The 26744-nt window shown below is 53.3% G+C and overlaps 10 protein-coding genes and 1 non-coding gene across 11 annotated transcripts; 7 read left to right on the top strand and 4 right to left on the bottom strand.

The window, feature by feature from the left end:
* Positions 1 to 1319: 1319 nt before the first annotated feature.
* Positions 1320 to 4248, top strand: CC1G_02253 (hypothetical protein; the record flags this gene model as incomplete). The annotated part of the gene is made up of 3 exons (XM_001830750.2): positions 1320 to 1461; positions 1528 to 1768; positions 1824 to 4248. The coding sequence occupies 3 exons, from the start codon at positions 1320 to 1322 to the stop codon at positions 4246 to 4248; spliced, it is 2808 nt and encodes a 935-aa protein (XP_001830802.2).
* A 2617-nt stretch (positions 4249 to 6865) lies between these two features.
* Positions 6866 to 7555, top strand: CC1G_02251 (hypothetical protein; the record flags this gene model as incomplete). The annotated part of the gene is made up of 1 exon (XM_001830748.2): positions 6866 to 7555. The coding sequence occupies one exon, from the start codon at positions 6866 to 6868 to the stop codon at positions 7553 to 7555; it is 690 nt and encodes a 229-aa protein (XP_001830800.2).
* Positions 7556 to 8117: 562 nt separating this feature from the next.
* CC1G_02250 (hypothetical protein) lies at positions 8118 to 8832 on the bottom strand (the record flags this gene model as incomplete). Its single annotated transcript, XM_001830747.1, has 2 exons — positions 8118 to 8632; positions 8691 to 8832. The coding sequence occupies 2 exons, from the start codon at positions 8830 to 8832 to the stop codon at positions 8118 to 8120; spliced, it is 657 nt and encodes a 218-aa protein (XP_001830799.1).
* Positions 8833 to 9286: 454 nt separating this feature from the next.
* Positions 9287 to 9898, bottom strand: CC1G_14268 (hypothetical protein; the record flags this gene model as incomplete). The annotated part of the gene is made up of 6 exons (XM_002911691.1): positions 9287 to 9349; positions 9409 to 9447; positions 9494 to 9536; positions 9569 to 9589; positions 9644 to 9666; positions 9779 to 9898. The coding sequence occupies 6 exons, from the start codon at positions 9896 to 9898 to the stop codon at positions 9287 to 9289; spliced, it is 309 nt and encodes a 102-aa protein (XP_002911737.1).
* A 476-nt stretch (positions 9899 to 10374) lies between these two features.
* Positions 10375 to 10631, top strand: CC1G_14267 (hypothetical protein; the record flags this gene model as incomplete). The annotated part of the gene is made up of 2 exons (XM_002911690.1): positions 10375 to 10442; positions 10487 to 10631. The coding sequence occupies 2 exons, from the start codon at positions 10375 to 10377 to the stop codon at positions 10629 to 10631; spliced, it is 213 nt and encodes a 70-aa protein (XP_002911736.1).
* Positions 10632 to 10945: 314 nt separating this feature from the next.
* On the top strand, positions 10946 to 13269 carry CC1G_02249 (hypothetical protein; the record flags this gene model as incomplete). Its single annotated transcript, XM_001830746.2, has 4 exons — positions 10946 to 11121; positions 11183 to 12105; positions 12135 to 12625; positions 12917 to 13269. The coding sequence occupies exons 2-4, from the start codon at positions 11207 to 11209 to the stop codon at positions 13267 to 13269; spliced, it is 1743 nt and encodes a 580-aa protein (XP_001830798.2). The 5' UTR covers positions 10946 to 11121; positions 11183 to 11206.
* A 567-nt stretch (positions 13270 to 13836) lies between these two features.
* Positions 13837 to 14587, bottom strand: CC1G_14266 (hypothetical protein; the record flags this gene model as incomplete). The annotated part of the gene is made up of 2 exons (XM_002911689.1): positions 13837 to 14045; positions 14104 to 14587. 2 exons carry the CDS (start codon positions 14585 to 14587, stop codon positions 13837 to 13839), a joined length of 693 nt encoding a protein of 230 aa, XP_002911735.1.
* Positions 14588 to 16386: 1799 nt separating this feature from the next.
* Positions 16387 to 16886, top strand: CC1G_14265 (hypothetical protein; the record flags this gene model as incomplete). The annotated part of the gene is made up of 3 exons (XM_002911688.1): positions 16387 to 16481; positions 16514 to 16612; positions 16673 to 16886. 3 exons carry the CDS (start codon positions 16387 to 16389, stop codon positions 16884 to 16886), a joined length of 408 nt encoding a protein of 135 aa, XP_002911734.1.
* A 1683-nt stretch (positions 16887 to 18569) lies between these two features.
* On the bottom strand, positions 18570 to 20503 carry CC1G_03334 (hypothetical protein; the record flags this gene model as incomplete). The annotated part of the gene is made up of 4 exons (XM_001830745.2): positions 18570 to 18884; positions 18936 to 19054; positions 19110 to 19638; positions 19688 to 20503. 4 exons carry the CDS (start codon positions 20501 to 20503, stop codon positions 18570 to 18572), a joined length of 1779 nt encoding a protein of 592 aa, XP_001830797.2.
* A 180-nt stretch (positions 20504 to 20683) lies between these two features.
* CC1G_20064 lies at positions 20684 to 20767 on the top strand. The gene has a single exon. It is a non-coding gene; the product is annotated as a tRNA-His (tRNA).
* A 669-nt stretch (positions 20768 to 21436) lies between these two features.
* On the top strand, positions 21437 to 26730 carry CC1G_03333 (hypothetical protein; the record flags this gene model as incomplete). Its single annotated transcript, XM_001830744.2, has 4 exons — positions 21437 to 23665; positions 23732 to 26100; positions 26153 to 26282; positions 26341 to 26730. 3 exons carry the CDS (start codon positions 21437 to 21439, stop codon positions 26277 to 26279), a joined length of 4725 nt encoding a protein of 1574 aa, XP_001830796.2. The 3' UTR covers positions 26280 to 26282; positions 26341 to 26730.
* Between the last annotated feature and the right edge of the window lie 14 nt (positions 26731 to 26744).

Here is a 26744-nt window from a genome sequence, read left to right as displayed (position 1 = left end):
CGACCCGTTCAGGTAGAGTGAAAGGCAGATGAAATCCAGAGTCAAAGGGTGATCGAACGATGACTTCAAAGTGTATTTCAGAGCTCCTCCTGCACCATAGACACTTAAAAGCCCTGTGGATGACGAAACTGTAGTCCTTGGCTCCAACAAACGTCGATCCACTATCGGTGATTGTGGACGGATAAGGGCGCTGGAGCTCTAGCATCCATCCATTCGGGAGATTTCGTACCAAGATCAAGGTTTCCATGGAACAGGTCGGAACGCCCAAGAAGGAGGAAGAGGTACAGAGTTCGCCGACGAGAGGTGTTGACAAGTGCCATAATGGAAGACTCGAGAGGTGTATACAGTAGACTCAATTGTAGTGTCTCTGGTTCAGAGCTGAAGATAGAATATCAAACGTTTGTCCCCTTGAAATTTTGGAAGGCGACTGCGGAACGAACCACCGAGAAATGGTATGGAGCATGGCCCACTTTGTTGATATCGCACAATAACACGCTCTTCCCTGGCAATCAATTGATAGAAAAAAAAATAGAAGATAGACAGATAACGGAAGTGCTATACCCTTGGAGAATGGCTTCAAAATAGCTCTCGTATCAAAGGTGGTAGTTGAAGAACGTAACAGCGCTGGCTCGAGCTCGAGATTGAAGAGGAGAAAAAGGCAGGGCGCTCGGGCAGACGCGGCTGTGGATCGGCTGGGACGAGAATAATGAACCAGCAAGTTGCCGAGGGATGCCGGTGGTTCTGGCGCGGGGATTGGCGCGTGTGATTGGGGCGGTTCAGTTTGTGGTTTGTTTCTGGATCTTGCAACCTCGAGTGCGTTCGGCAGCTTCGACCCTCGAAACAACTCCTTTGGGTCTGAAAAAGGGACTATATCGGTCCAAACATCCTGGAAATCGACAATCAAGAGATATCGTCACCCGTTGTTTTTGGTTGACGCCATATGCCATGGATGGATACGATATGATGACTCGGCTCTTCTGGCGTTCAGAAAACTTTTAAGAAGAACGTAGATGATTTTAAAAGAGGGTCAAAGAAATTCCGCTTGACGCTCCTCCGCTCACTGCTTTCGCCGTCGCTGCTGTTGCCAGTCGCCAGCTCTCTTTGTCTTCAACTTCCACCTGCTCGTCTGCCAGCTTTCGCCACACAGTCCCACTATCCCCTCTTCGGGCCGCATCACGAAATAGCCTGAACACAGGTTGTCACAGTGTCTGTCATTTCCTGTCCTCGAGGTCTCGTCTGTTCCTGAACCACACCATAAACAGAAAGCTTGCTTGGGCTAAGCAGTGATATTCACTATACAAAGTGATATTAATGACACGATGTCGCCGCAATCGTACCTGGACGCTCACCACGAGCAGCATAATGACAGTTCTATAGCGACCACCAGCGCTACCAACGAGGCCTATAATAACAGCCTCCAACCAGAAGGAAGTGGCTCCGGGATTACCGCAGAACAAGAACGTACGCCATTCCCTGCCCCTTCTCGTTTATTGACGCGTGCCAACTCGCGATGGCATCCCTTTACAGGAAGCATGGGTCGTTTTGCTATCCCAACGAGCTCAAGATCTTCCAAAGACTCCACACTAAAGTCTTACATCGACATCGTCGTCGACTCACCCTATTTGACCCTGAGAGGGACCGGTCCTGACGTCGAGGCGACTCACCTCACTGGTCATGTCGTCCTCTTCCTTACAGAAGCCACATCAATGAAGGAGGTGTATCTGGAGTTCAGAGGAAAGGCAAAGATACCAGTTCCTGCCAGTGAATCGTGCGTCCTCTCCCAATCGCTCTTTTACGTGCTACTGAATACATCATCTCTATAGGCTAATTGGCAACCCTTCCTCGATGTTGGCATACAACGTCTGCCACCACCGCTGGTCTTTCCTCGAACTTGGAACCGGTTCAAAACACGTGGGAACACGCACCCTGAAAGCTGGCCGACACATCTTCCCTTTCTCCCTCGAAATTGGCGGCTCCCTACCTTCAAGCATCTCCACTCCCGTTCTTGGCGGTGCCTCCGTCTCCTACAAACTATACGCCGAAGCTTCACGACCACACAAACTCAATTTCCCATTCTCATCCAACCTGCACCACACCGTACCCATCACCCTCATCCGCTCCTTTGCTCAAACCGCCCTCGAATACCAACAGACGCTGGAAATTGAGAACACATGGCCAGGCAAGCTCATGTACTCGATCGTCCTACCACACAAAGCATGGGCGCAAGGAGACACACTTGGCGTGCTCGTCAAGTTCAGTCCGACCGTGAAAGGTGTTGGGGTGCACAGCATCCTGACGAATGTGGAAGAAAAAACGAGGATCTACGCAAGGAGTGGGGAGCGGGAGGACAAGAGAGTCGTGGCAAGTGCCAGGCACGAAATCGTGGATGGGAAAAGAGCGGTGTTAGTTGAGGCGACGAACAAACCAGCTCTTTGGATAGGCCACGCAGCACCGCCACGAAGTCCACCGCCCTTGTCTCCTGTTGAGGAGGTGGAACGGGCCCTACAGCGCGAACGGGAAGAGAGTCTTCGTGCGTCCTCTTCATCGTCCGGTCTCCGATCACAAGATTCGTTCGACACTTCGTCCTTTGACTCTGACGATGTTTCCCCAATCGCACCGACCGATATTGTTACCACCCTCTCCCTCCCCCTACCCTCGAATTCTACCGCCATGATTCCATCCCATGCTCTCGAACCAGTAACGGTCTCGCACCGCGTTCGCTGGGCGATCTATATCACCAATCCCGACGGCCACATCAGCGAACTCCGCTGCTCACTCCCAATCATCATCATGGACGGCCGCCTGTTGAATGAAACAAGGATGTACACCGCATTCACGAGGAGATCCGTGCTGTCGCCTGAAGGCATGCTGGCAGGTGCGATGGGAGCAGGTGGTGTACCTGGATGGGAGGGTGACAACTTGCCTGGAAGCGAGAGGGAGCCTGGGGTGGATGTGCTTGACCTTGATGTCGAAGACCAGGAACTCCCGAGTTACCATGCGCACGTCAGGGATCGCGTCGCCAACATGTATCTCCCGGAGTCGTCCACACTGAGGGTCACAAACCCTTGGGTTATCAATGGAACGTCGCCAACATCGCCAATGAATTCAGCTGCCGTCTCGAGGAATGGGGAGGCATCGATGTCGCTTATGAGCTTGACGGGGTTCGAAGAGGCCTCGTCAGGCATGGCAGGCCCCGTTCCCCCTTCCGACGCCGATGAGGGAGCTGAGATGGGGGAGATCCCTTCTGGGGACGCTCCCCGCGGCGCTGCGATGTCACGGCCTGCATCCTCGAGTTTGGGCCTTCCTCTTTCACGGACACATTCCCGTCAAGGGTCTCTGCCTTCAGCTACTCCATCCTCCCTCGCCGGACATCGGTCCTCCTTCTCCTCGAGTCGATTCGGCCTTCCCGGTTCCCGACCAAGGTCAGGCTACAACACACCACTCGAGCCAGCTCACGTCATGGCCCACCTCCCTCATGCACCGGGAAGCGGTGACAATACCCCGTTGGATTGGGTCAATTCAGAGTTGTTGCTGAGTCTGAGCGATGAACCTGGGAGGCGGTTTGAGAGGGAGATCGAGTTGTCGAGAGGTGCTAGTGGGGCACAGAGTCTAGTTCCCAGTCGTCCGTCTTCTCCTGTGCAGGGGCAGTCGAGTTCAAGCTCCAGCCGTCCAGCGACCAGCCAGGGCAAGAGTGGTCTTGGCGGGTTCTTGAAGGGTGCGATTAAAGGTCTTGGATTCACCAAGGCACATCGAGACGATAGCGAACATCGTTACGGCCAACCCTCTTCGTCTTCCCAGTCTACTGGTCCTCCCCTACCGCCCACCAGCAACACCCGGCAGTCAAGGCCTTCGAGTTCGAACGTTATGCGCATGGTCGCCTCCGCGCCTGTCTCCCCGAGGTTGAGGCCGATAGCACTCGTCAACCCGGCATCCCACCTTCCACGAACAGGTTCTAGCTCGTCCATATCCTCATCGGTCTCGCCTCGTACCCCTATAACCCCATTGTCCCGTCCGGCATCGCCCAACCATCTCCGTGACTGCCCCTACCAAGGCGAACAACCCTACTGCCGAGAGAATCGAGATGAACATCTGTTGCATCGAGCGTTTACTGAGGTGCCGGATTACTCGGTCGCAGCGAGGGGTTTCATTGGAGGTGTTGCGCCTTTGAGCAGTTTGCTTGGGTTGCCGAGCTACGAGGAGGCGGCGAGGGATAGGGATAGGGAGCAGAGGAGAGTTCATAGCGGGTGATTGATCTAGGCATGCACCCGTTGTCACCGAGGGGAGTGAGCCTGAGGGTTGAGAGGATGTGGATGTGGGTGGGTTGAGTTGAGATGGGTATAGATTAGGTTTGGGTTGAAGGAGAGTCTAAGATACAGGCCCTCATGTTGACGCGTCCACCGGAACTCGCTTTTGCGAGCGTTCGGGGGCCGGTTCATTCGACACTTGCCGCGCCCATTCTCACATTTTGGACATGGACCACAAACATTATCGGATTCAATTGGGTATATGTCTCCTTTCTTTTTCCTTTCTTATTGGTATTGGTTAATGCACTTCACAACGAAAGTATGACGGATTATTGCTTTAGACTTCTTTTCCACTTCATTCTTGGGCGCCAGGCATCTTGTATCGAATATAATATGTAGTATCATTGGCATTTTATCGCATAGACTGTACTTGTATCATGACTCTCGAGTGTAACTGTTGTTTAGTTAGTGCTCACGACCCATCATCCCCATTCAATCGAATTCATTGGTTGTCTTATACACCTGCAGCTGTATGACACGTGCGATCAAACTCTACGGTCAAGTGAGGTCCCAGGTTCTCTTCCTCTCCTTTCGTTCGCCGTCATCGCTCTGAGAAGGCTCCAAACCCATCGCTAGCTCGTGGTCTTACATTGGTAGCCGCGAGGCTGGACAACCTGGCGTCATACCACCACCGTGACTGACTGCGGTTGGGACTTTCAGGAATCGCTTCTCCCGTGGTCACGCCTTTGGCCTCCCTTCGTTGCATCTCAGGAAAGAAACTAAAGACGGGGTCGGAGAGGGCGAACCAGCGATTGAACCCTCGGTCGAGAGAACTGAACTCGTGCTGCAGATCTTTGACCTTGACGCTACTCCCCGAATTGCGCTATCTTGTACGCTAGTGTTAACGCTTGCGCGCATCCTTCGCGTGTAATGATTTCTATTGGCAACGACGCACATACCGATAGCAGGGCACAATCTTCGACTGCCGGGTCGCGGTGAATCGCGAGAGGACTTCAGCGAGGTCATCATCACAAGTGCTTTGTGGAGGTACTGGCTTTGGCTTGCTCAGTGACGTGTTAATGGCAGCTGGCAATAGGTGAGTTGCTGCTAACAGACTCCATCTTACACGATTTATTGACCGTTTGTTCTTGGATGAAAGCGTATCTCGACCTTGTCGCGTCATCTCAACCACCTCCTCTTAGAAGTTCCGACTGTTGGAGTCCTTTGTCCAGCTGTTGATCAATGATTAAGTTCATCCAATCGAGGTGCGGGCGATTTTCAGCGTTCATTTGGGCGAGATCTATTGTGACGCTTCATCGACGGGTCTTATGACTGGGCTCCCACACACCTGACTTTAGGCAGGAGACAGGAGTCAGTGGTACTTTTTCAAGAAGCACAGAATGCTGTATGCTTCGAACCCCGGAACGAGGCTAGCTCCAAGGTACTTGCTGTACCTGCCTTCTCTTTTCTCCCTAACGCTATGCTAGGCCCCTCTCTGTCTTGATTCTTATCCCACCCGCACCGTGACTGTCGGGACCTTGGTGGCTTTTGGGCGCCAATTACAGATGGTAAAAGGAAGCGAAAGCAAGGTACGTAGTGACCTCCTATCGCGCGTCACTTGGATGTTCACACCGATAGGGGGTACCAGGAGTGGGATTTATCATACTGGATCGAAATTTGTCTGTCAGCATTGGAAGTTTGTGGAAGTCCAGGCGAAGACCTACCCTCGGAGGCGGTACTATGTATGTATCGATCTTGCCTATGACGTAATTCGCGGGATCCACTGCTCGGAACGCTGGCGGTGATCATGTCGACAATGTGGCTCCGAATTGAAAGGACACCCTCCTCGTAATGCCTTACCGCTCGCTTTTCGATGACAGCACCCTTCCCGAATAAAGCTTTAAAGAGTCACCAAACACGAGGCTTGGGGTGTCCAAGCCTCTGATTAAAGATAGTCTGTCTCTCTGACAAAGGACACTGAGAACCATTCAAGAATCCGGGTGGGGCCTCAGTATCGTGGAGCTCCGAAGCTGTATCTTCCAAACGAGAACACGAGGCTAACGCGTGTCTGGTCCCCAGACGATCCATTGCCGCAGAAGAGAACAGTGGTGGGTGCAGGTCGCAGAAGATGCGAAGGCATGTTTTCCGAAGTCTGGCCAAGTTGCTGATACAGATTTAATTAGTGGATTAAACTTCCCGTGTCGATGATCTCCTGTCTAATCGAGCAGGCATGGGCGCTAGGGGATGGCTCTCGGGTGGTCTCTCTGCCGCGTCTCGTGTAGGGGGTCGTGGTGTGTAGGTTATTTCGGTATCGGGTTCGGAGGCTTCCGCTGATTCCTTTCATTTGACAGGAAAAATCGCGTTTACTCGATTGGGATGTGAAAGAGACCACTAACCCAGATGAGTAGTGACCAAATGGCGTTATCCGAATGGAGTGCCATCCAGTGACGCAGTGTTCCAGATGCCTCTTCCTGTAGTAGACTTCCTCCATTCTCATCCACAGCCTAAATCTATAAAATGGACGGTGCTGCTATGCTTTGGATAACTTTCAATCCCCCTCACAGTCAAGAACTTTCTCCTCGCCACCCACAGACGCCCAGTCTCAATCGACGATCACCCTGATGCCGTCCTCATCCACGAAACATAGTCGTTCTTCCTCCCACCCATCCTCGGCTACTCATCATAGTAGTCGTTCCAAGCACAAGATTCGCAAGTCGGTATCGAGTGATTCACCCCCGAAATCAGTTGTTATTCTCCTTCCACCACAAGCACCTCCTGTCATCATCTCCTCGCCGTCCCACCGCACGGCCGTGCCCGCTGCCCCCGCGCTCCTCCACTCATCATCCAAGTCAATGCCGGTCCCCACCCAGATCCACACCTCCTCTTCATATCCTCCTCCCGTCAACGTCACGACCAGTACATCGCACCACCATAGGGCTCCCCATGGCGCGTCAGGAAGTCGAAGTAAATCCCGGCATCATTCGAGCGGGCCCAGCCATAGTATGCCCGTTAGCTCGTCCCCCCCTCACACCACAAAGTATAGCTACACGATCGCCCCTATCGGGCGCTCTGTGAGTAATACTTCATCTGGTAGCGGACATGGGTACCCTAGTCACCATAGTGCACGAGCAACGGTGACGAGACCGGAGGATGAGTACTACGATCATCCGGCGGTTCGGGCATACGAGATGCAGAAGGCGGCGGAGCAGGCGAGGTGGAATAGGAAGGCGCAGCTCGAACGCGAGCAGATGCAGCAGCATCGTGTTCAGGTCCAGGTGTTCAATGCTCCAGGAAGCCAACACCGTTGGTGATAGCATATCTCGCATCGTTGCGAGTGTCTCGGTGGAATAAGTAAGTATTCGGCTTCGTATAGTCTCAAGAGCATTTATCTGACCATGGGATTGCAGACTTGTTTCTCGTCCACTTTTATGTACAGGTCTAGCATCTCCCTCACGATCCGGCCTTGCATCGCCTTTGTATTATTCTTTCTTGCTTTCAAACCCGGTCTACTCTATTATATTCACCGGATGTCTCCATGGACTTGCTTTTGATTGTGACGAGGGTATTTAAAGTGTAGCGCCTTGATGTGTCTATCACTATTCACGAAAAGGCCAACAACTCGGACGATGGGTTTTGCGGGGCAAAATATGCCGATTGATTCACGTACTTTACTTTGTACCATATACCTTTTACACGCGAACATACAATATACCGAGACGCTGCTATCGTTAGCTTGTCGTTACTACCTTCAGGTTACAAATATACATGTATAGTTATAATGAGGAACCCTCGAAGAAAAGACGATGGAAAGTGGTGACGAAGAAAAGCGAAAGGAATCGACGACAACCAAACTGGAACCCAACATTCATTCACCTACGAAGTAAGCTTAATGACCCAGGTCTCCGGACACGGCTGGCTTTGCGGAAGAAGCCTCTGCTTCTCATAGTCCTCGTCCCTCTCTAATCCTTTAAAAAGGGTTACATCCCCTAAGTAATCAATCCTCTTCGGGCGCTTATCCGCACCGGGATTGCCCTCCACCCTCTTCTTCACCGCAGCTTCCACCCTCTCCTTCACCTTCTTATCCAAAACAATCAGCCCCCACTCCGAGTCCAGAATAGGCTCCTGCAACGCCGCCCACACCGCCTCCCAAACCATCCCGCACGTTATGTTCGCTGTGGACTTGATATCGATCGTCCAGGGAAAGTTTTTACAGATCATGCGGAGCCAGTGGGTGGGCGACACCTTGGCTGGGAGGTTACGTGTGGCATAGAATGTTGAGGCGAGGATTTCGGTTTGTGGGTTGCGACGGATGTCAAATCGGAGTTTGGTGGTGTCGATGGCGAGGATGGGGTGTAGGGTGGGATACTTGGTGGAATATTGGGCTACGACTGGGGGCATGTGCGTGTCAGCGTTTTTTGGTTGAGCAGAGAGGAGACGGGGATGTACCTGGAGGAGCGGCCCCGTAGGCGTCGGTGTATGCTTGCCCTCCCCATGCTTGTGGTTGAGGTGGATAATTGGGGACTGGGCCCCAGCCTGGTGCTCCGTTTCCGTATGCTGCGGCGTTGCCGTACCACGGATTCCAAGACATCGTCGCTTAGAGTGCGCTATAGAGGACGAATGTGCGGGAGGGAAGATATCAAGGGATTAACGTCGAGATAAGCATGGGCGCTCTTATTTAATGCAACCTATGGGCGGCTGTGTGTGAGTCACGAGTGCTGTGCAAGTCATGAAATCCGAGAACCGTCGCTATTGTGGTACACCGTTCCTTGGATGAGTTGTGACATCGCCGAATTGGTTGCCCTTGGGCGCGCTGATTGCAGGTCCTCGTTTGAGTGACGTCTGATTGGATCAGTATTTCTAGAACGGTGGTGATGGTGGTGGTAATACCAATAGGCGCCCGTGGCTATGGTGCGCCTCGGGGGTATCGGCGTTCGAGAAATCGAGTAGGGGGAGTAGGGGTAGACCGTTATGTGGGCGCTCGTGCTATATGTAACTGTGGCAAAGCCGAGGTTTGGAAGGAATAGGGGGTAACGGGACACAATTCACGGATCACTACGACCATGTATTGACCAGTTATTGAGAGTCATAGAGAGCATTGCATCGAACTGTACAGCCTTCTAAGATCAGTGCGAAGTAATATAGTTTGGAAGGGAACGGAGCATACCGTCTGGAAGCCCGGTCCCCGACCATAGAAGCGAAGGTGCTGTAGATGGGCCTGTTCAGGAAATTTCCACGGACTCGGACCGCACTGCCTTGCATTGGGTGGCTTCCAAGCCTGGCCTTCTGTTTTCACTGTTCAGACTCAATTCGCTTTCAGCACTCACTGCTGGGTCATTGAAGCGCTTCTGAAACACAGAGAATTCAGATCATGATGGTGCTTGTTCAGCAGGAGAACTCACCCGCTGGTACGTGCTTCTATCGCCTATGGATTTGACAAGGTAGTTAGCGATATCACGGAGATCAGAGGGACTCGAGTAATGTGGGTGCAAACTAGGATGGCACGAGGCGTCGAGGCCGTGGTCTATCGACTTTACCGGAGCGCTCAAATGGCGAGGACGCCCGGCTAGGCGCCTATACACATCGCTGTGCAATCGATATGCGGTGGGCAGGGCAGGGCGAGATCGTGCACTTCCTGGACGCAGTAGTTGAATCATGCTGCACACTTGATGGACGGCCTGCTAAGCCCCCTCTGGATGCCCAGGCGCCGGTAAGGATCGATGGCTACCGATATCGTAAGGATAGTCATCCACACCGCTGGGAGCTGAATTTGAAAGCCGCGAGCGAAGGCCAGGGAGACCGTGACCAGGCAGATGTAATTTTGCTCGGGTTCTGATAAATTCTGGCGGTTCAATGCTCCAGGGATGAGGCGAAAGCCGAAGTTGACTGAATGTGCTGCCTTCGATTTGAACAAGTGCCCGAGAAAGTGAATGGGTGACCAGTATATCCAATGGTATGAAGGTTGAGTAGACTTGAGACCTCCCGATGAAAGCTCGGAGAATCTCTGAGTCGGCCAATCACTAGAATGTTCGACGCCGAGGGGTGGAAGGAGGGCGTGGTAGAGTCGAGGAGAATGGTCGCATGTTGAGAACTATTTAGGAGGGAGCCGGGGTGGGTATGGGAGCGGGTAACAATGTTCCCCACAGTGTATGGGGTTAAGAAGTATCACAAGGTTGTTCTGATTCCCATGAAGTGTCGATGGTAAGTCCGGGACAAACCCTTTTCTGACACAAGCCGTTCTCGAGTATTCCCACCAACGGAACGGGTGAAGTTCATAAAGCTGCGAGCTTCAACCGAGAGGTGGGGAAGGCGGAAACTGAAGCAGTTTGGATCAAAAATCCCAGGAAAGATGGTGGATTGTTGACCGAAGGGTTTAGCCACGAGGTGTAAAAGTGTCGCAGCCGTCGATCCCCCGCATGTGGGGTGTGAAACCCAAGAAATTGTGCCCTCCTGGTGGGCGAAAATGAAGCGTAAAAGGCTATCGGGTTCCGAGACAGGAGTTCTTCACTGTAATCATGTTTCCAAGGTCAATACATGCCGTGTGAGGCAGAAATAGATGGCGAGTTTGAGCCGCTCGCAGCAACCGATTGAAAGCCGATGCTGTGCCGCGGGCGTTGTTGACTTTTGTTTTGGTGCCAACGTAAGCAAGAGTAGGGCGGATATAACTGCCACGTCAGACGATTTCCGTTTCCTTACGACCTCCACGTAGTCCGTCCTGCCATTGCGCAGTATCCGCTTCTCCCTTATTTCCTTCCACACCGCCGCCTCAGGGCTTTCCTTTCCTTCGACCCTTACCAAGTCTCTAAATAATACATTCGACTTGGATCCAATTCGAATTTAACTATTCGGATTACAACAACAACACAAACATCACTGTATTGTGAGTAATTTCGGAGACATTTGTCTAGATTTTAGCGAATATTGACAACGACGTCGTGCAGATTTTTTTCACAACGAGAACCACAATGTCCTTTGTTTCCGCCCACTCCCCATCGCCATCGTGCGATTCACCCTCACCGTCGCCATCGACCTCATCACACGCCTTGCCAGACGCTGGACAGCCGCCCAGGAAGCGGTCCAGGTCTGAGATGACCTCTGAAGAACGCAAGGAAGCACGAGCGCACAGAAATCGAATCGCCGCTCAGAACAGCCGCGACCGACGGAAGGCTCAATTCTCATGGCTCGAGCGCCGTGTCGCCGAGCTCGAGGAGGAGAACCGCCGGCTACGAGCTGGCCTTCCTGTCCCCCCTGTACCAGCACCACCACCACCCGCAGGCCTTCATATCCCCGTTCTCTCCAACATCGCCCCCGCCATGATGCCCGCACCACAACCAATCCCTGTCCTCAGTCCCGAGGACGCAATCCGGGCCAGTCGGGATTTGGAGCGAGAACGGGAGAACGAAGAGCTCAAGGAACGCATCAAGACCTTGGAACGCGGCTGGGACGCAGTTGTCAAGGCTCTGGCAGCCCAGGGCTTGCCCACAGGCCTTTCAACAACTCCCGCCGCACCCACCACCGCCTCGACTCACTCGACCCAACCACTTAACCCCGTCCCTGTTTCGACGACTCCCTCTACTTCCACAACGCCCTCTTCACCCCCGACAACCTCCCCAACCACCACTACCAAACCTCCCATTTCCTCCGCCACACACTTCTCTACCGGTTTCCCTTCTCCTGCGCCCTCCCATGCCTCCGACTTCGACTTTGAAGCACCCGTCTCCGCACCATCACCATTGGCGTTGTCCACTCCCCACCAACAGCAGCGTGATGACGTTACCGCTCGCCACTCAGCACGGGTGGCGACCCTCGAGCCTCGCTCGACGGCCCTGCAGCGGGCGGTCTCGTCCTCTCACGCGGCCAAAGTGTCGGCGTGTACCCTTCGCCATCTACCAGCTTCATCGAGGTCTCCGATGATGCAACAGCAGATGATGATGCAAAGATGGAAGACTTGTTCAGGGAGATTGTTGTTGATGACTCAACGTCGTCAGCGACGGGCGAATCTAGCGGCCGACCAGTACAAGAGGCAGCTTCTGCTGCTCCGTCGGTCACTTCCACCACCACGGAAGTAGGGAAGACAGAGACCCAGGGACAAGGAGAGAGTTTGGGTAAGAGGAAGAGGGAAGAAGACGAAGAATCATCGGGAGCGACGAAGAAGCTCGCCTTTGACGGATTGGAATTGGGAATTGGAGCGAACGCCGGACTGGACTTTGGTTTCGACTGGTCGAATACCGCATCATCAACCACCACTGCGCCTCTCACTCCCGACGAGATGCAGCAGATGCTCAACCAGATCGACACCACCAACGCCATGATGCAGTTTCCCAACGACTTGGGCCTCGACATGACCTTGGATCTCGGTATCTGGTCCAACACTGCGACCGCTGGTGTTTTCTAAACCCGGCGCCAGTGTTGTCTGTCTTCCTTGTCTCGCATCACCGGATTCGACTCGTTGTTACCCCACTTCGCAAACGAGTGCGCCTAGTTCTGCGTACTTGAAGGTTTGGGAACAGCCTCACTGAGTCTCCGAAGCGTTGTTTCGTCCCACGTGGACCCCGTGACCCATTAGTCTGGACATTCGCCCAACATGGTGTCGCCCCTGATACCACCTCCCAAAATTGTACAACAGTATCCATTTCGTCTTTCTCATTGGGTTGGCTTTCTTCATCTACATCTAGAGCTCCAGTCGTTTTCGTTCATTTCGTTTTCTTTGTCATTTTCATCATTTCCTCTCATCATCAGCATCTCTCTATTTATGTCTCTCTTCCTCTCTGTTTCTCTTTTTGACGATAGTGTCTTCCTGCATTTTCTACCGTGGTTTTCTTCCTATCGCCCCTTCTGCGCAGTCGACCGATCCGTCGACTGTGGCACGCCCGACGACCTTACCACCTCTGACCCCGACTACTCGGCCTCGCTAGTCACGACTATCGGTCACCTCTCGCCGTCGAGTTCACCAGCTGGTCTCAAACCGACAGGACGCATTGCGGAGGGAGGGCCTAGGCGAGATGAGATGAAGGAAATGGCGGAATGAACTTCCTGGAAGCCGGGTGGGTGGCTGCTCCTCTTCGGGGTTGTAGCAGTAGCCTGCCTGTTCGCATCCTCGAGTGTTTTTCCGCTTTAATTTCCTTTCCATTCTCTCTTTCCGAAGCTTTCTGCTTTGTGGTGTTGTTTCTCGAGGGATGGTTCCACGTCTGGTTGGCTTGGCGAGTTGGAGGCGATCTTTGGTTCGCTGTCCCACCATCCCGATCGGTCTGTTTCCCTTTTTGGGAAGGAGGACTTCCTGTTTTGGTAGCACGTTCTATGGTTTGTTGGTTCCTCACATTTGGTTGTGGGCGATGAAATAGTTTACTTGCGCGTAGTACATGATTTGGAATGACACTGTTGTCCTGCAATATTTGTGTGAACACCGAAAACAAGAGTCCGAATGAAATGGGAAGGGAAGCTGGAGCTAAAAGTGAAAGGGTTGACTAGTGGAGAGCTGGGATGGCCGGGTGCGGGAAGTGGTGAGAAACTGAAAGGTACCGAGAAGGAAGTGGCGGGGATTTAAGCGGATACGTAGATAAGATGCAGACTGGAATAGGGGCAAATTAAAGGGAAACTAAGTCGCGACGTTCACGACGCAGCTGCAGGCAGAAGGGCCGAATAGCGCTTGGAACGCGATGTAAATAGCAATTCCTCCCAACGCAGACGCCATCGCCGCGATGGAAAGGAAAGAGAAGGACTGAGTGTTTGTGGCGGGAAGTTTGTCCTGCCATTGCGGCTCTTTGGCAATCATGGACCCATTCGGTCCTCGTTCACGAGTGACGACTACCGAAGGGCGGGATTGTGAGCCTACGCGACAAAATACGATGACAAGGAGACATACCTTGCGTACTGTGAATACCGGCAGAGTATTCGTTGAACTGACAACCATAGTACACGCTATCCCCAGATTCTGAAAAGTGTCCCTCTTGGGTGGACCCGTCGGCTGAAATGTGTTGTTTCGGTTGGTTCAAGTGGATTCTGTGACCACCATGACATTCCAAATCGCCATAACGGTCCAGGTCGGTGGGGGGTGATCGTGGTCTTGGTCGTGGTCGCCGGTACGGTTCGTCGGGGACGTCGTCTGAAGAGAAAGAGTTGGATCTGCGCAACTGACGCCTACGGTAAGTCGGGGTCATCACGTTGCGTGATCTCAAAGCAGGTGGCGGGGAATTGCGCGCGTCTCTCGAGCTGTGGGGTTGTCCGCTTCTGGGAGAAGGGTGGCCGTCTTGGCCGCCAATACTAGGTGAAGACTGAGAGGGAGCTTCTCTCTGCATGATTGGACGTTGAGAGAGGGAGGGGGAGGGGAGGGGGAAGATGGAGGCCATGGGTCGATCATGTCTTTTATTTAAACCTGCCTACTTTGCAAAACCCGCTTTCTGAAATTAAAGCTCCGATATCAACGATAGCCTCGTTCTTAAACAGCAGGAGTGAATAAGCTTCGAGGACTTGAGAGAGCATCCGAGTAGTACCAGTTATGGAAGTGACAGTGGGGAAGTCTCAAGTGCTGTGGGACTCCCGGGTCGGACTCACGTGCTACATCACATAGGCGCTTATTGATTCCGAGTCAGACGCGTCGGTCTAGGGCTGACAGACGTTCTGGTGCTGCCTTCCGCCGGAGTTTGTTTCGCTTAGATCTTAGGCTAAGATAAGTTGTGATACCTCACGCAACAAACAATCTACATCTGCGCTCTCCATTGAAAGTGGGATTATGGGACCCGGACTACGAGGAACTTAAGAGGCGTCGAACTATTGGAAGACATAACAGTACACATGATTTTGCTTCTAGCACATACACACTACCGCAACGCGTAGATTGTTTAGGTTATACCGTTTCGACACAGTATTCACTAATGAAACGATTTCTCAAACTCAAAATACACATGGTTTAGAGACAAGAGTTTTCCGATTTACGGACCCGTACGCTTTTGGAGTACGAACGCTACCCAGGGCATGTATTTCTAGACTTGCAATAGTCCATTCTGCGCTCGGGCTTTCTTTTTTCTCGTCTCGTTCAATTTTCAATGACACCAAGCTGTATGCATACTACAAAGCGGTGCTGTAGACATTCGATTTGATCGGTGAGCGAAATGTAACCTGCAGTGACTAGTGACATAAATAGGATTGTCGGACTGTTGGGCCTTCCCAAGACTAAGTATGCAGCACTTGCGCAGAATGAGCGAATGGCTGGAGCCCATGTACAGGGGTAAGTACATCACGTAGGACAGCCATCACTTACACCGATTCGCTATGTACGCCACTGCTCGGCTCCTTGAAAAACTAACACTCACCGTACCTCAGAAATAGTATATACATAGCCTCCATCAGCTTCATCAACGTGTACGAGCCTCTCGACTAACGCCACCAGCATCAGCCCTCATTGACTTGACTTCATCAACGGGTTCAAGCCCATGTTGCCACTAAGTAACACCATATAGCCTCATCGGCTTCATCAACGGGTTTAAGCCCACGTTGCCAGTACTGGTTACGAACATCTCTTTCCAACGCTACCCACTCCGCCCGGCATTCTTTCTAGACGACATTCAACACCCTCGCTGACGTGTAAACGGCTCTCCCCGCCTTCTCTTAGGGGTCTTATGTTGGTAGGCAAGTCTACAGGGCCACATGGAATTTGGGCGGTCAACTCATCTGCTACGCACCAGCACCATAGTCTCGTGAACCAGACTCGATTCTTTGGAGAAGATAATCGTTCTCTTGGAAGAGGAAGAATGGTAATTGAACACCATCATCCCCGTGTGGGCGCCATTTGCATCACGCTTCCCTTGAAGCAGCGCCCATAATTCTCTTATGACCTATAATTTGAGCACTCGTTGACTTCGTGCACGTACCCTCTTTCCCTACCATGGTCTTCCACTTGAAGGCGTTTCCACTGCTTATTCCAACTCTTCTGCTTATCTTCGCGGGACTTGCATCATCCGAGAAGCTAGACGGACTCTTGTTACCTCGCGCTGGGACCTTAGCCTTGGATGCTGTTCCCATTGGTTCAGGTTCACTGGGAATCCGCGACCAGCCCAAGATGGTCTGCGTTAATGGAACAGGTAAGACAGTCGTCAGCTTGGTATCTCGTTCAGACTTCCCTACGATCTATTTGCGCGACTGCAGAAATATGCGGGCCCGACTCCGTCCAGTGCTGTCCACCCGACACAACTTGTCAGAAAGAAAAGCTCAAGCCCACCTTCAAGAGTTCTTGCAGTCAAACACGTCCGTCCGGGACGCTGAAACCTCTCTTTCAGCAAACGTGTTAAAGGTCGAGCATGGTGCTGCCCCAAGGATGCCCTGATTTGCGGTCTCGAGGGGCTCGCCGCCACCGACTGTTGCGATGCATCCATCGGGTGAGTTTTGACTCGTTGTTCTCGTTCAAGCCCTTTGACCCTCGTCTCCGTTTGCTATAGTGAGCACTGCTGCGGCGATATCTGTTGCGCCAGAAACCAAGAGTGCCAATTCGACGGTGTAGAATTCGGGTGCTCGACCACAGAGGATGAGGCCGGTGAAGCCGAGTCAGCGTCGTCCACCAACGATGGGAAGGCGATGATGCTCGCGACTGTTGGGAGTTACGGTTTTAGTATGCTTGCGGTGGGCGCATCCGTCGCTTTATGGTCTATGTAGAGATTTCCGACCTTCTCTCCTTGCTGAAATATATGTTTCGATGCACATTAGAGCTGCGGGAGTCCATTTCAAGATGATATCCTCCAAGCGTCGCCTATTCCGAGTCGGTCCTGCATCATCGCTTGGCAACACCTGCGCGCCGAGCTGAGACCCACCGCCCATTGCGCGGTGTTGAGCATGATGGACTGGGCCTGAGCTTGAACGTCGAGGGCCCGCACTTCCCAAGCGACTTTTCTATAGCCCACTCCACCTTCTGCGGCAACACGTCTCGCAATCCACATACAGAGCTATGCGAATGAGCACCGCTCGAGGCTGGACAGTCCTCGCGCTGGCTTCAGCGTATCTCTCCGACAGCGTGCTCGCCACGGAGAGGTTGGACGGATTGTTAGAATCCCACAGCAGACCAGCCACCCCCGCGGACAGCGGTTCCAGGTACCCGCTAAGCGCCCGTCAAATGAAGACGGAATGCGCAAACGGAACTGGTGAGAACCGCCAGCTCCACAGCTCGACTCCGAGTCTGCGCTGACCTGACGACTGCCCTTGTATCAGTTTCATGCACTGAAAGTCCTTTCTACTGCTGTCCAACAGGACACACATGTCTTCTACCCCAGTACGGTCCATCTCTTCATCCCGCCACCCGTGCTGTGGTCGTCGACTGACAACTTCGATCGCCAGATTCCGAACGGGCGATAAGAAGCAACCATATTGTTGCTCACCTGCAGCTCAGAGCTGCGGTCCTGACGGTACAGACTGCTGTGAACCAGAAAGGTTCGTCATCATTCCACCCTTCGAGGCGACGCGACGTCCGCTGACACCGCCCTTTGCTTATTCCCTTCTTCACGCCCAGAGAGAAGTGCTGTGGACCCATCTGCTGTGAATTGAACAAGTTTTGTAATCCCAACGCGGTTCCATATTGCTTTGATTCAGAACTTGAAGCCTTGGAAGCTGGTGGATTGTCGGGGAGTGGAGCCTTAGACAGGAATACGAAGATGGCATGGGTTGCGATCGGGATGATTGCGACTGTGGGCTGGATCATGCAAGGGCTCTGACCCGAGTCTCTTCTTTCCCACACGTTTCTAGATACAGATCGTAGAATCCATCAAGTATGTATTCAACAACAGGATTCGGTACAAGAGAACCAGGAAGAGAACAAGTAGCGTGTGGTCTTCTTCCTCGTTTTTGTGGGCGCCGACGCACACACGCCTACAAGTATACCGACTCTCGAGCGTATATGAGCAGGTGTCGGTTCATGTCTTTTCCAAACAGGATAAAACCCCAGGTTACCCCAGGGCTTCGCACCCCTTCCCTGCCTCTACGAGCATGCACCTCCACTTCTCTCAGTGTCCGCCACAATGGCCCTCGACTCACCGCAACCTCGATACGTATGGTCTCTCGATGTGCAATTTGTTCACTGCACGTTGGGATTCGATGCACTGGGTTGCGGTGGGTAGGCGTCATTTGGCGGAGATTGGCAGAAGTGAAGGTTTCGCGTTCCTCCAATCGTCCAATCGAGGACGCGCTTCCACTCCTGATGGGTGGGTTGTCAGTGAATACGCTATCTAGATTGTAGAATCTAGATAGCGTATTCATTCGCGTCCTTCAGGCTGGTTCACGGTCCCCTGCTTGGGCGTCTCCGGCTGGAAACGTCGTACAGATACAATCTTCGTACTGCTGTCGTGGACGCTACGACGCCGCTCGATAATCTTCCAACGCCTTCTTGACCTCCAACTTCTCCATGACTGCTCGATACAAACTCGACTGCTGTTTCTTTGGTTTTGTAGCTTTCGGTCGTGATCCTGATGTAGGAGCGGTCGGAGTCAGATCTCCTGATTCGTCTTCTGTTTTTGCGGGAATGGCGGATGCGGGGGACGAGGTGGTAGAAGTAGATGTCGAGCTGTTTGCGTTGGTAGAAACTGGATTTGGGGCGTTGGAAGTGACTGCTAGAGCGCGTAGATGGACAGGGACAATGATTGGAGTCGTTCGGGGTGGGGGAGGCCACTGGAAACCGAGGTCAAGTCAGGTAACGTGAGATGAAGAGGATGGACGCACGCCTCGCCCGGGTTGGCAGAACCAAAGAGCTGCCCATGGCGGATACTCCTTTTCTAATTTGATGATGTGCTCCTCGAGGAACTTGAGCCTCGCAAGCAGCGTTCGAGGAGGCGAAGGAACTGAAAGAGTTGCGTCAGCTTCGTAAGTAATGGTTACATAGAAAAAAAGGCATACCGTATCGCACAGCGAAATGAGCTTCGATATTCTTCAATCGATCGTCCAAGGCGGGATAGCGAGATGGAGTACCCTCTTCCTCTTCCTCGCTCGGCTCCTTCGTCAAAACCTCACTTTCTGTCCTTCGTCGCACTCTTCGCCCGTCTGAAGTTCCATCGGCGCCGTCTCCTCTGTGAGCCCTCTTGTCCCCAATGTTGGCTTTGCCCTTTGCCCTAGTCCGGCTGAGGGGACCATCGCTGTTCTTCGCGATATCGTACTTCATTTGAGCGTCGCGGTCGATCGGTCGGGCGTCCGTTCGTGCACAGGAGGAAACGTTGCGAGGGTCGACAGTACTTGGTGACCGTTGTTTTAGTTCGCCATTCTTTTTATCTGTACTGTTCTGCGGAGTGGCTTCTGTGGTCGAGTCGGCGCTCTGGAGTGCTGCCAGTTGTTTTCTCCTCTCTGAGAGGGAATACAAGAACTCGGCTCGATTGGAGGCGTTGTTTCGTGCTCGGTTGCGTGCCAGGAATTGCGATATTGATTTGGTCATCTGTTCGAAGTGTCAGGAGAGGTGACATAGAAATGCATATGTTGCTCACAGTGGTCGGTGTCCTAGTCGGTTCGTTGGGTACGAGATGAGGGGAAACATATGCGAGTTTACGCGTGTCCAAGCGCTCCTTGGAATCGGATTGTGAAGGACCAGCGTTCTCGGGGGTAGGGGTAGCTCCTTTGTCGAAGGATTCGCGTCCATCTTCCTGGCGACGTTTTAAAAGGCCTTGAAACCGCCGAATCATTTTTCCAACTGCAGTGTAAACGCCCGTAGTCTCCCAGTCGGGAGAAAGAACCAGCATGTCCATCTCCAGCCCTTTTAAGCTCTCGGTAAGTTTTGCTTCCTCCAAGAATGTTTTTAGGATATCGTCCCAGTGTTCGTAGTTTTCGGGTGGTTGTGGTGGAGGCACGGGTGGTTTCTCCACTGGCTTGACTGTCGATGATGGAACTGGGTGAGGCTTTGGGGCTGGAGAAGGTGCTTCTATTGGTGCAGGCTGTCTAGGCGTGGCATTGACTTCATTTTGATCGGGTTGAGTTTGGTAATAGGCGTTGTACCCCGAATAATGTGGATGAATTCCTCGACTTGGATCGACATGGTGTTCCTGCTTCACAGTTGGTGCCGGCGGTGTCGACGACGCTGGATACTGGCCTGGGTGATGATAATATTGGTACCAGTTCGTCGGCCAATGTCCTTGTACAGGAGGTTGAGGTGGGTGAGTATAAGTCCCAGGATATGTAGACGGGTAGTGATTGTACAGCGGTGGATGGTGGCTCGTCGACGTCGTGGGGGCACTTGGTGTCGAGCTTGTCCGGTAGTACGACGAGCGCGAGGATTCTGCCGCTGCGGGCGGTGGTCCGTGTGTCATCGTTGGGTCATGGAGTTGGGAAAACGATTCGTATTCAAAGACAAGATCTTGAGCGTCAAACTTTGAAAATGATGACGGTCAGTTTGCCGGCTACTAGATCAATGGCCGGGTCTGACTTTAGGGCAGGTCAGTTGAAGGCAAATACTTCGCTATAGATTTTAAGTTATCGGTACTAATAACGTCCGTATCGATTAGGGGTTAAATCACTTCGTTGTGGTTGAGCATCGCTCCGAAGAGCCGCTGGTTCGATTCCAGCTACGGACATGATCTTCACTTTTTGTTGCTTTTTTTTGTTCGAACGCTCCGCAGAATTTCATAGAGAGAATAAATGATGTTCATATTTTTCAGGCTCGCCTGGAGGACATCGTCCTACAGGCCAGCGTGCAGGGTCAAGTCGAAACCATCTGTGAAGGACTGTGACCCGCAAGATAACTTTTGATCGGAATTGTTTTCACTTTCCGAATCAACGTCGACCACAGCGATTCCCACATCCAAAACATCCAAGTGATTTGCAGGTTCTCCAACCGGCCTGGCGAGAGTACTAGTCCTCCTGTCCAGCAACATTTACCGCGATATCAACCGCCACGTTCTCGGCCACGAGGCTCGGCCGTCACGGCATTCGCCGGAAGGAACAAAAGAAAACTCTCCGAGTTTGCCATTGTTTGTGCCGAACAAGATATATCGTGAGAAGGCCCCCCAAATTATTTTCCTCTCCCATAATTTGGTTCTCCACTGTGCTCCGCTTCAACTTGAGCGGCTACGACTTTGCTACGCCCACAGTTCGTTCAACTTCGTCATCGTCGCCAACGTTCTACGCCACTCCTTTTCACCTCCCCTCGTCGCGACGAACGTTCTTCTCAACGAATTGCTCACCGTTCCATGCCCGCTCGACGTCGCTGACGAACCACAGGGATGGAGAGCATCTACGCTATCATGGGCGGCCTTGGCCTCCGACTTTTGCTTTCCGGTATAACGCGCTATCATTCACCGCTAGCGGACCACGCATTTTCCTATAAAGACGACCTCTCTTCAACGCTATTCAACATTCAATATGCCTCCAGAGCCAGCTTCAAACTCACCACCGTCCTAGTTGGCCTGTGGGAGGGTATTGTCACACTTCACTATCTCAAGAAAATGCCCAACTCTTGGGACCCATACATTGCCTATGGGGTACGACTGTTCATTGACTTGATTGTGACGGAGAGTATTGAGCGGTTGGTTGTGGTGGTGATATGGACTGGGTTGGGGATGGTGCTGGCGGACGTGACGCCCGGGATTTGGAGAGAAGTTGGTTTGCATCGGATTTGGCGGAGGACGAGGAGGGACTTGTACACGATTTCCAGGATCGTGGAGAAGGGCGTCCCCAAGGTCGCTCTTCCTCCTCTGCCCCGTGTCCGTGTCGTCCGGTTCTCTGGGGAAGACAGGGAAGAAGAAGCCAGGGCTGAGCGCGAGAGGGAGCGAGAAGAACGCAGGAGAGAACGGAGAGAGAGACGCGCCGAGGCTGAAGCTGCTCGCCAAATTGAAGAGGACGAGGAAGACGAGTCCATCTCGGCGCCGGTTACCCCTTCGATTCTTCAACCTCCGTCGTCGACTATCGAGACCGCGACCGTGGCGAGTGCAAGGAGACGAACGACACCTGCCGCCCAGTCAGAACTGGCTTCTATCCTGGACCGGACACCGTCGGCGTCAACTTCTGCATCAACTTCTGCAGTCGCCACACCAGTCATTGCCACCGTTTCGAGCAGCAGGAGTCGCGAACGTGAATTTGTGGTCCAGCGGGAACCAGCCAAGGAACGCGAACGCTTCCCCATTGGTCTTCCAACGCCCGACACCACTGTTGCGAACGCTCGTCCAACACCGTCCCGTTCAGTGCGCCAATTCTTGTTCGAAGACAACATTCCGACCTCGCCTACCCCCTCCACTACGTCTACCACCGACCTCGACTTCAGCGTCGACGACGACCTGGACGATGATAACCGTTCTTCCTCGGCTGCTTCCTTCACGGCTGCTTCGTCACCCTTCACTTCCGCTTCCAATCTCACTCCTCGTATCGAGCTCCTGAGCCCTCCAGGCTCCGAGTACGATCTCCAGGAACCGGATACTCCTCAATTCACAGGTCAACGACTTCAGTTCCTGGATACAGCAATGGACAATGCTCCCGAAGTCGATGCAGAGTTCGAGCTCATGAGCGATATCGCTGCGGAAGAAGAGATGCTCGCTATCGCTGGTGGAACCGGAAAGTACGACGACGATTACGACGACGAAGTCGCCACTCCCCGAGCTCGCCACCCGTATCTCCCACCCACCCCTTCGGATTCTGCTGCTCGCTTCAGCGTGTCTGGAAGGAGGCCTGTTACGATGGGAAGGCGAGACTTGCCACCTGCAGACGAGTCCGCCTCCATGGAAGAGGAAGAACATGTCGTCGTCCCTCCTGCCGCCTCGCTTGAACAGATCCCCGACGATGAACCAGAGCCCCCGAAGGAACAAACCAAGGAAGAGCGACCACCCACACCACCCGCCAAGGACGACATTCCTGCTGGTTACCGCTCCCCGCCCCCTACCGCAGCTGCCAAGTTGAAGTCTTCGTCCTCGAAGAAGGCTGCCTCGTCTATCGGTGTCCGCCCTTCCGAGAAACCCAAGAAGTCGTCCAAGAGCAAGAGCGTGGTCAGTGAAGGAGCCCAGACTCCCCAGCTCGGTTCATTCACTACTCAGTTCAATCTCCCCGCCCCCGCTCCTGCTCCGACCCCACCTCCCATCTCGGTGGCCACTTCCGGGCTTCAAGTTCCCAACGCTCCAGTCGGTGTCGCCATGATTACGCCTGTTTCTGCCGACCGAGATGTACCAGCCGCCAATGTTCCTGCCCCTCAACCTCAAACCATGGCTCCGCAATCGTACATGGCTGGGTCGGGTGTTCCTGTTCCCCCTACTCCCGGTACTCTCCTTGGCGGGTTCGGCAACCCTGGTATTACTCACGGATATTCCAACCGCTACGAGGATGACAGGAGCACGGTTCTGCCACCTGCCTACGAAGACTGGACTGGACATCGGGACAGTCAAGAGGAGGAGGAAGATGATATGTATCTCGACGAGGAGACTTCAAGGATTCACACCGAGGCGTATCGTCAGGCTTTGGAAGCTGAGACTGAGGCTTCTCGTGTTCAGGTACGTTCTTCTAATCCAATACTGTTATTTGAACCATTTCACTAACGACTATTTCTCTCTGCCCAGGACGTACCTAAGAAAACCTACTCGACTGTCTCGAGGCGGACATCACCGCCCAAGGAACCCGCACCTGTCCAACAAACCGTCGCGCCCGTCCTTACCAGTGAACCTGCACCCATGTTCCAATCTCCGCCCATCTCCCCTGTCTCACCTCTTGCACCCACCTGGGGAAGGAAGGACGAACCACCCAAGGATCGTAAAGGCCGAAGCGGACGCGGTAGCATCGAGAACAAGCGCACCGAGCCCGTCAAGAGTCTCGTCAATTTCTGGGCTGGCAAGGACGACGCTGGGTCTGTCATCGGCACCCGAAGCGATATTGGCCCAGTTGGAGGAAGGAGGCCCAGTATCAGCCGGGCTGCAGGTAGCATGAGCACAGTTGGAACAGGTACCCGCGCACCTCTCGATACGAGCGCGATCTACCGACCTTCATCCAAGTCGAAGTCCCGCTCCAACTCTGTCTCAAGGGCGAAGACGAAGGAGCAGCAGGAGGAGGAGGACGAAGCTGCTAGGGTGGCTGCTGCTGCTATCGCTTCAGCTGAGGCTTTGATCGCGCAGCAAAGGTTGGAGGACGAAGAGGAAGAGAGGGAGAGGAGGAGGAAGCGTGAGTTGGCGGAGGAAGAGGAGAGGAAGAGGGTTGAGAAGGAGATGGCGGAGGCTGCTGCTGAGGTGGAGAGACTCAGGTTGGAGGAAGAGGAGAGACAGCGCAAGGAAGAAGAGGAGAGACTTCGTCTCGAGGCCGAAGAGCGAGCCAGGAAGGCGGAGGAAGAGCGTTTGGCTCAGGAGGCTGAGGAACAAGCTCGTCGGGAAGAAGAGGAGCGTCTTGCTCGGGAGGCTGAAGAAAAGGCACGTCAGGAGGAAGAAGAGCGCCTTGCCCGTGAAGCTGAAGAACAAGCCCGTCGAGAGGAAGAAGAGCGCCTTGCCCGTGAAGCTGAAGAGCGAGCCCGTCGAGAGGAGGAGGAGCGCCTTGCTCGCGAAGCCGCCGAGGAGAAAGCCCGACTGGAGGAGGAAGAGCGCCAGCGCCTGGCTCGTGAAGCTGAAGAGAAAGCTCGTCAAGAGGAGGAAGCCCGCCTTGCAAAGGAAGCTGAAGAAGCTGCTGCTGCCGAGGCCAAGCGCATTAGGAAAGAGGAGAAGAAGAGGAGAAAGGCGGAAGAGAAGGCAAGGAAGGAGGCTGAGGAGGCTGCTGCGGCTGAGGCTGAACGCAAGCGTCTCGAAGAGGAGGAAGCCGAGCGCGAGCGTCAACGCATCGCTGCAGAGGAGGCTGCTGAAGAAGAGCGGCGCCGACAGGAAGAGGAGAGGCTGCGCGAGGAAGAGGAAGAACGCAAGAGGAAGGCACAGGAGGAGGAACAAGAGAGGAGGTGGAAACTCGAGATGGAGGAGCGCGAGAGGTTGTTGGCTGAGGAGGCCGAGAAGAAGAGGAAGGAAGAGGAAGCTGCTGCTGCCGAGGAAGAGAAGAAGAGGCTTGAGGCTGAAGCCGCTGCCGAGGAGGAGAAGCGAAAGGCTGAGGAAGCGGCTAAAGCTGAGAAGGCCGCTGCTTCCGAGAAAGGTTCGACATTGTCTTTCAACAGGAACAAGGAATTACCACCCATCGTCGATGCCGACGCCGACAATCAGCCTCCCTCCGTCTTTGGTTCAGGACTCGACGTTAACAAATTCGACAAGGGACCCTACGATGCTTTCGATGACCCATTTAGCCAGCCGAACGACGGTGACGTCCCTACTACACCCACTCAAGAGACAACAAATCTCGCGGGTATCGGTGCTGGTGGGCGCAGCGACCTTGGACGTGCAAGAAGCGAAGTTCAACAGCGCGAGGCCTCACCTGCTCCCGTTATCACGGTCGACCCCGGTAGTGCCAACGCCAGTATGAATGCTGACGCCGATGCCGATGCGGAAGGTGAGGCGGAGGGCGAGGGCAACGACCAGGATGCTTTGGGTGCCGATGGAGATGACCTCGCTTCGGTCTCAGTTGCGACCAGCGCTACTGCTGTCTCTGCAGACATCGAGAAGCGAATGCAGAAGACGTTCTCGTTGCGCGCTCAAAAGACTGATGTAGAGCGTCGACTGGAAGAGATCAAGGCCAAAAACGCCCCCGAGGACGTCGTCAAGGCCACCGAGCGCGTATTGAGGAAGTACGAGAAGAAGCTCAGGCGGTATTACGAGGATTGCCAACAGCACTCATTCTACTACTCGCACGCCCCCACCGACCTCCTGTTGATGAAGATGAGCCCCGAAGTTGCACGAGACCACATCAACGAAACTCTCCTCTGGCATATCGTTCCTGACCGACAATCGTTCGCGTTCAGGATCACGCTTCCTCCAACCAACAATAAGGCCGGCAAAGCGCTCAAGGCAGCTATCCTCAGGCACCTGGAAGAGTAGGTTTTCCTTCTTCATCTCTGAGGTCTTCCCACTCACCACTTGTTACAGTGAACTCAATATCAAGCCAGTCACTGATAGAGCCAATGGAAGGGTGGTGCATGTCACCATTGACGAAAACGAATTCGACGAGTGGGTTGCGGAGCATCGTCGTGCTGCTACTGCTGGTGAATCGTGATAGGTGAGACTTTCCGCAAACTCCTTCGGCCTTCTGGACATCTTGCTCATTGTTCTCACAGACGATGAAACATTTTTATTTTTTCCTTTTCTTGCTCGAATTCTCCGACGACGTTCTTACGAAAATTCACGACTGATATCATCTCGTTTTTCCATTGCTTTTTACTCGCTACCCCATACCAAGCTCAAGGACACTTGATTTCTATCGCTGGCTACGATATCCCCATACGCTACTCAACATCGCTACGATTTCCATTTTCTTTTTATTCATTTGGGCTTTCCGTTTTTATGACTCGACTTAGCGACATCCCTATTCTTGCTACCGAATCCTTGTTGTATTTGTATCTTGGAGTCGATGCTTCGTTCTTGTCTCTTCGTTCTTGTACCTCGCACATTACGATTACCCCTACCTGCCTAGACTTCTAATGACCTGAATGACACGACTTTATGATCTCGAAATCCGCGA

The sequence above is a fragment of the Coprinopsis cinerea genome (genome assembly GCF_000182895.1).
Source record: "Coprinopsis cinerea okayama7#130 chromosome 3 map unlocalized cont3.3, whole genome shotgun sequence".
In the NCBI taxonomy this organism is placed as follows: Eukaryota; Fungi; Basidiomycota; class Agaricomycetes; order Agaricales; family Psathyrellaceae; genus Coprinopsis; species Coprinopsis cinerea.
Note: the sequence above shows the minus strand (reverse complement) of the source record. Positions and strands in the feature narration are given on the sequence as shown.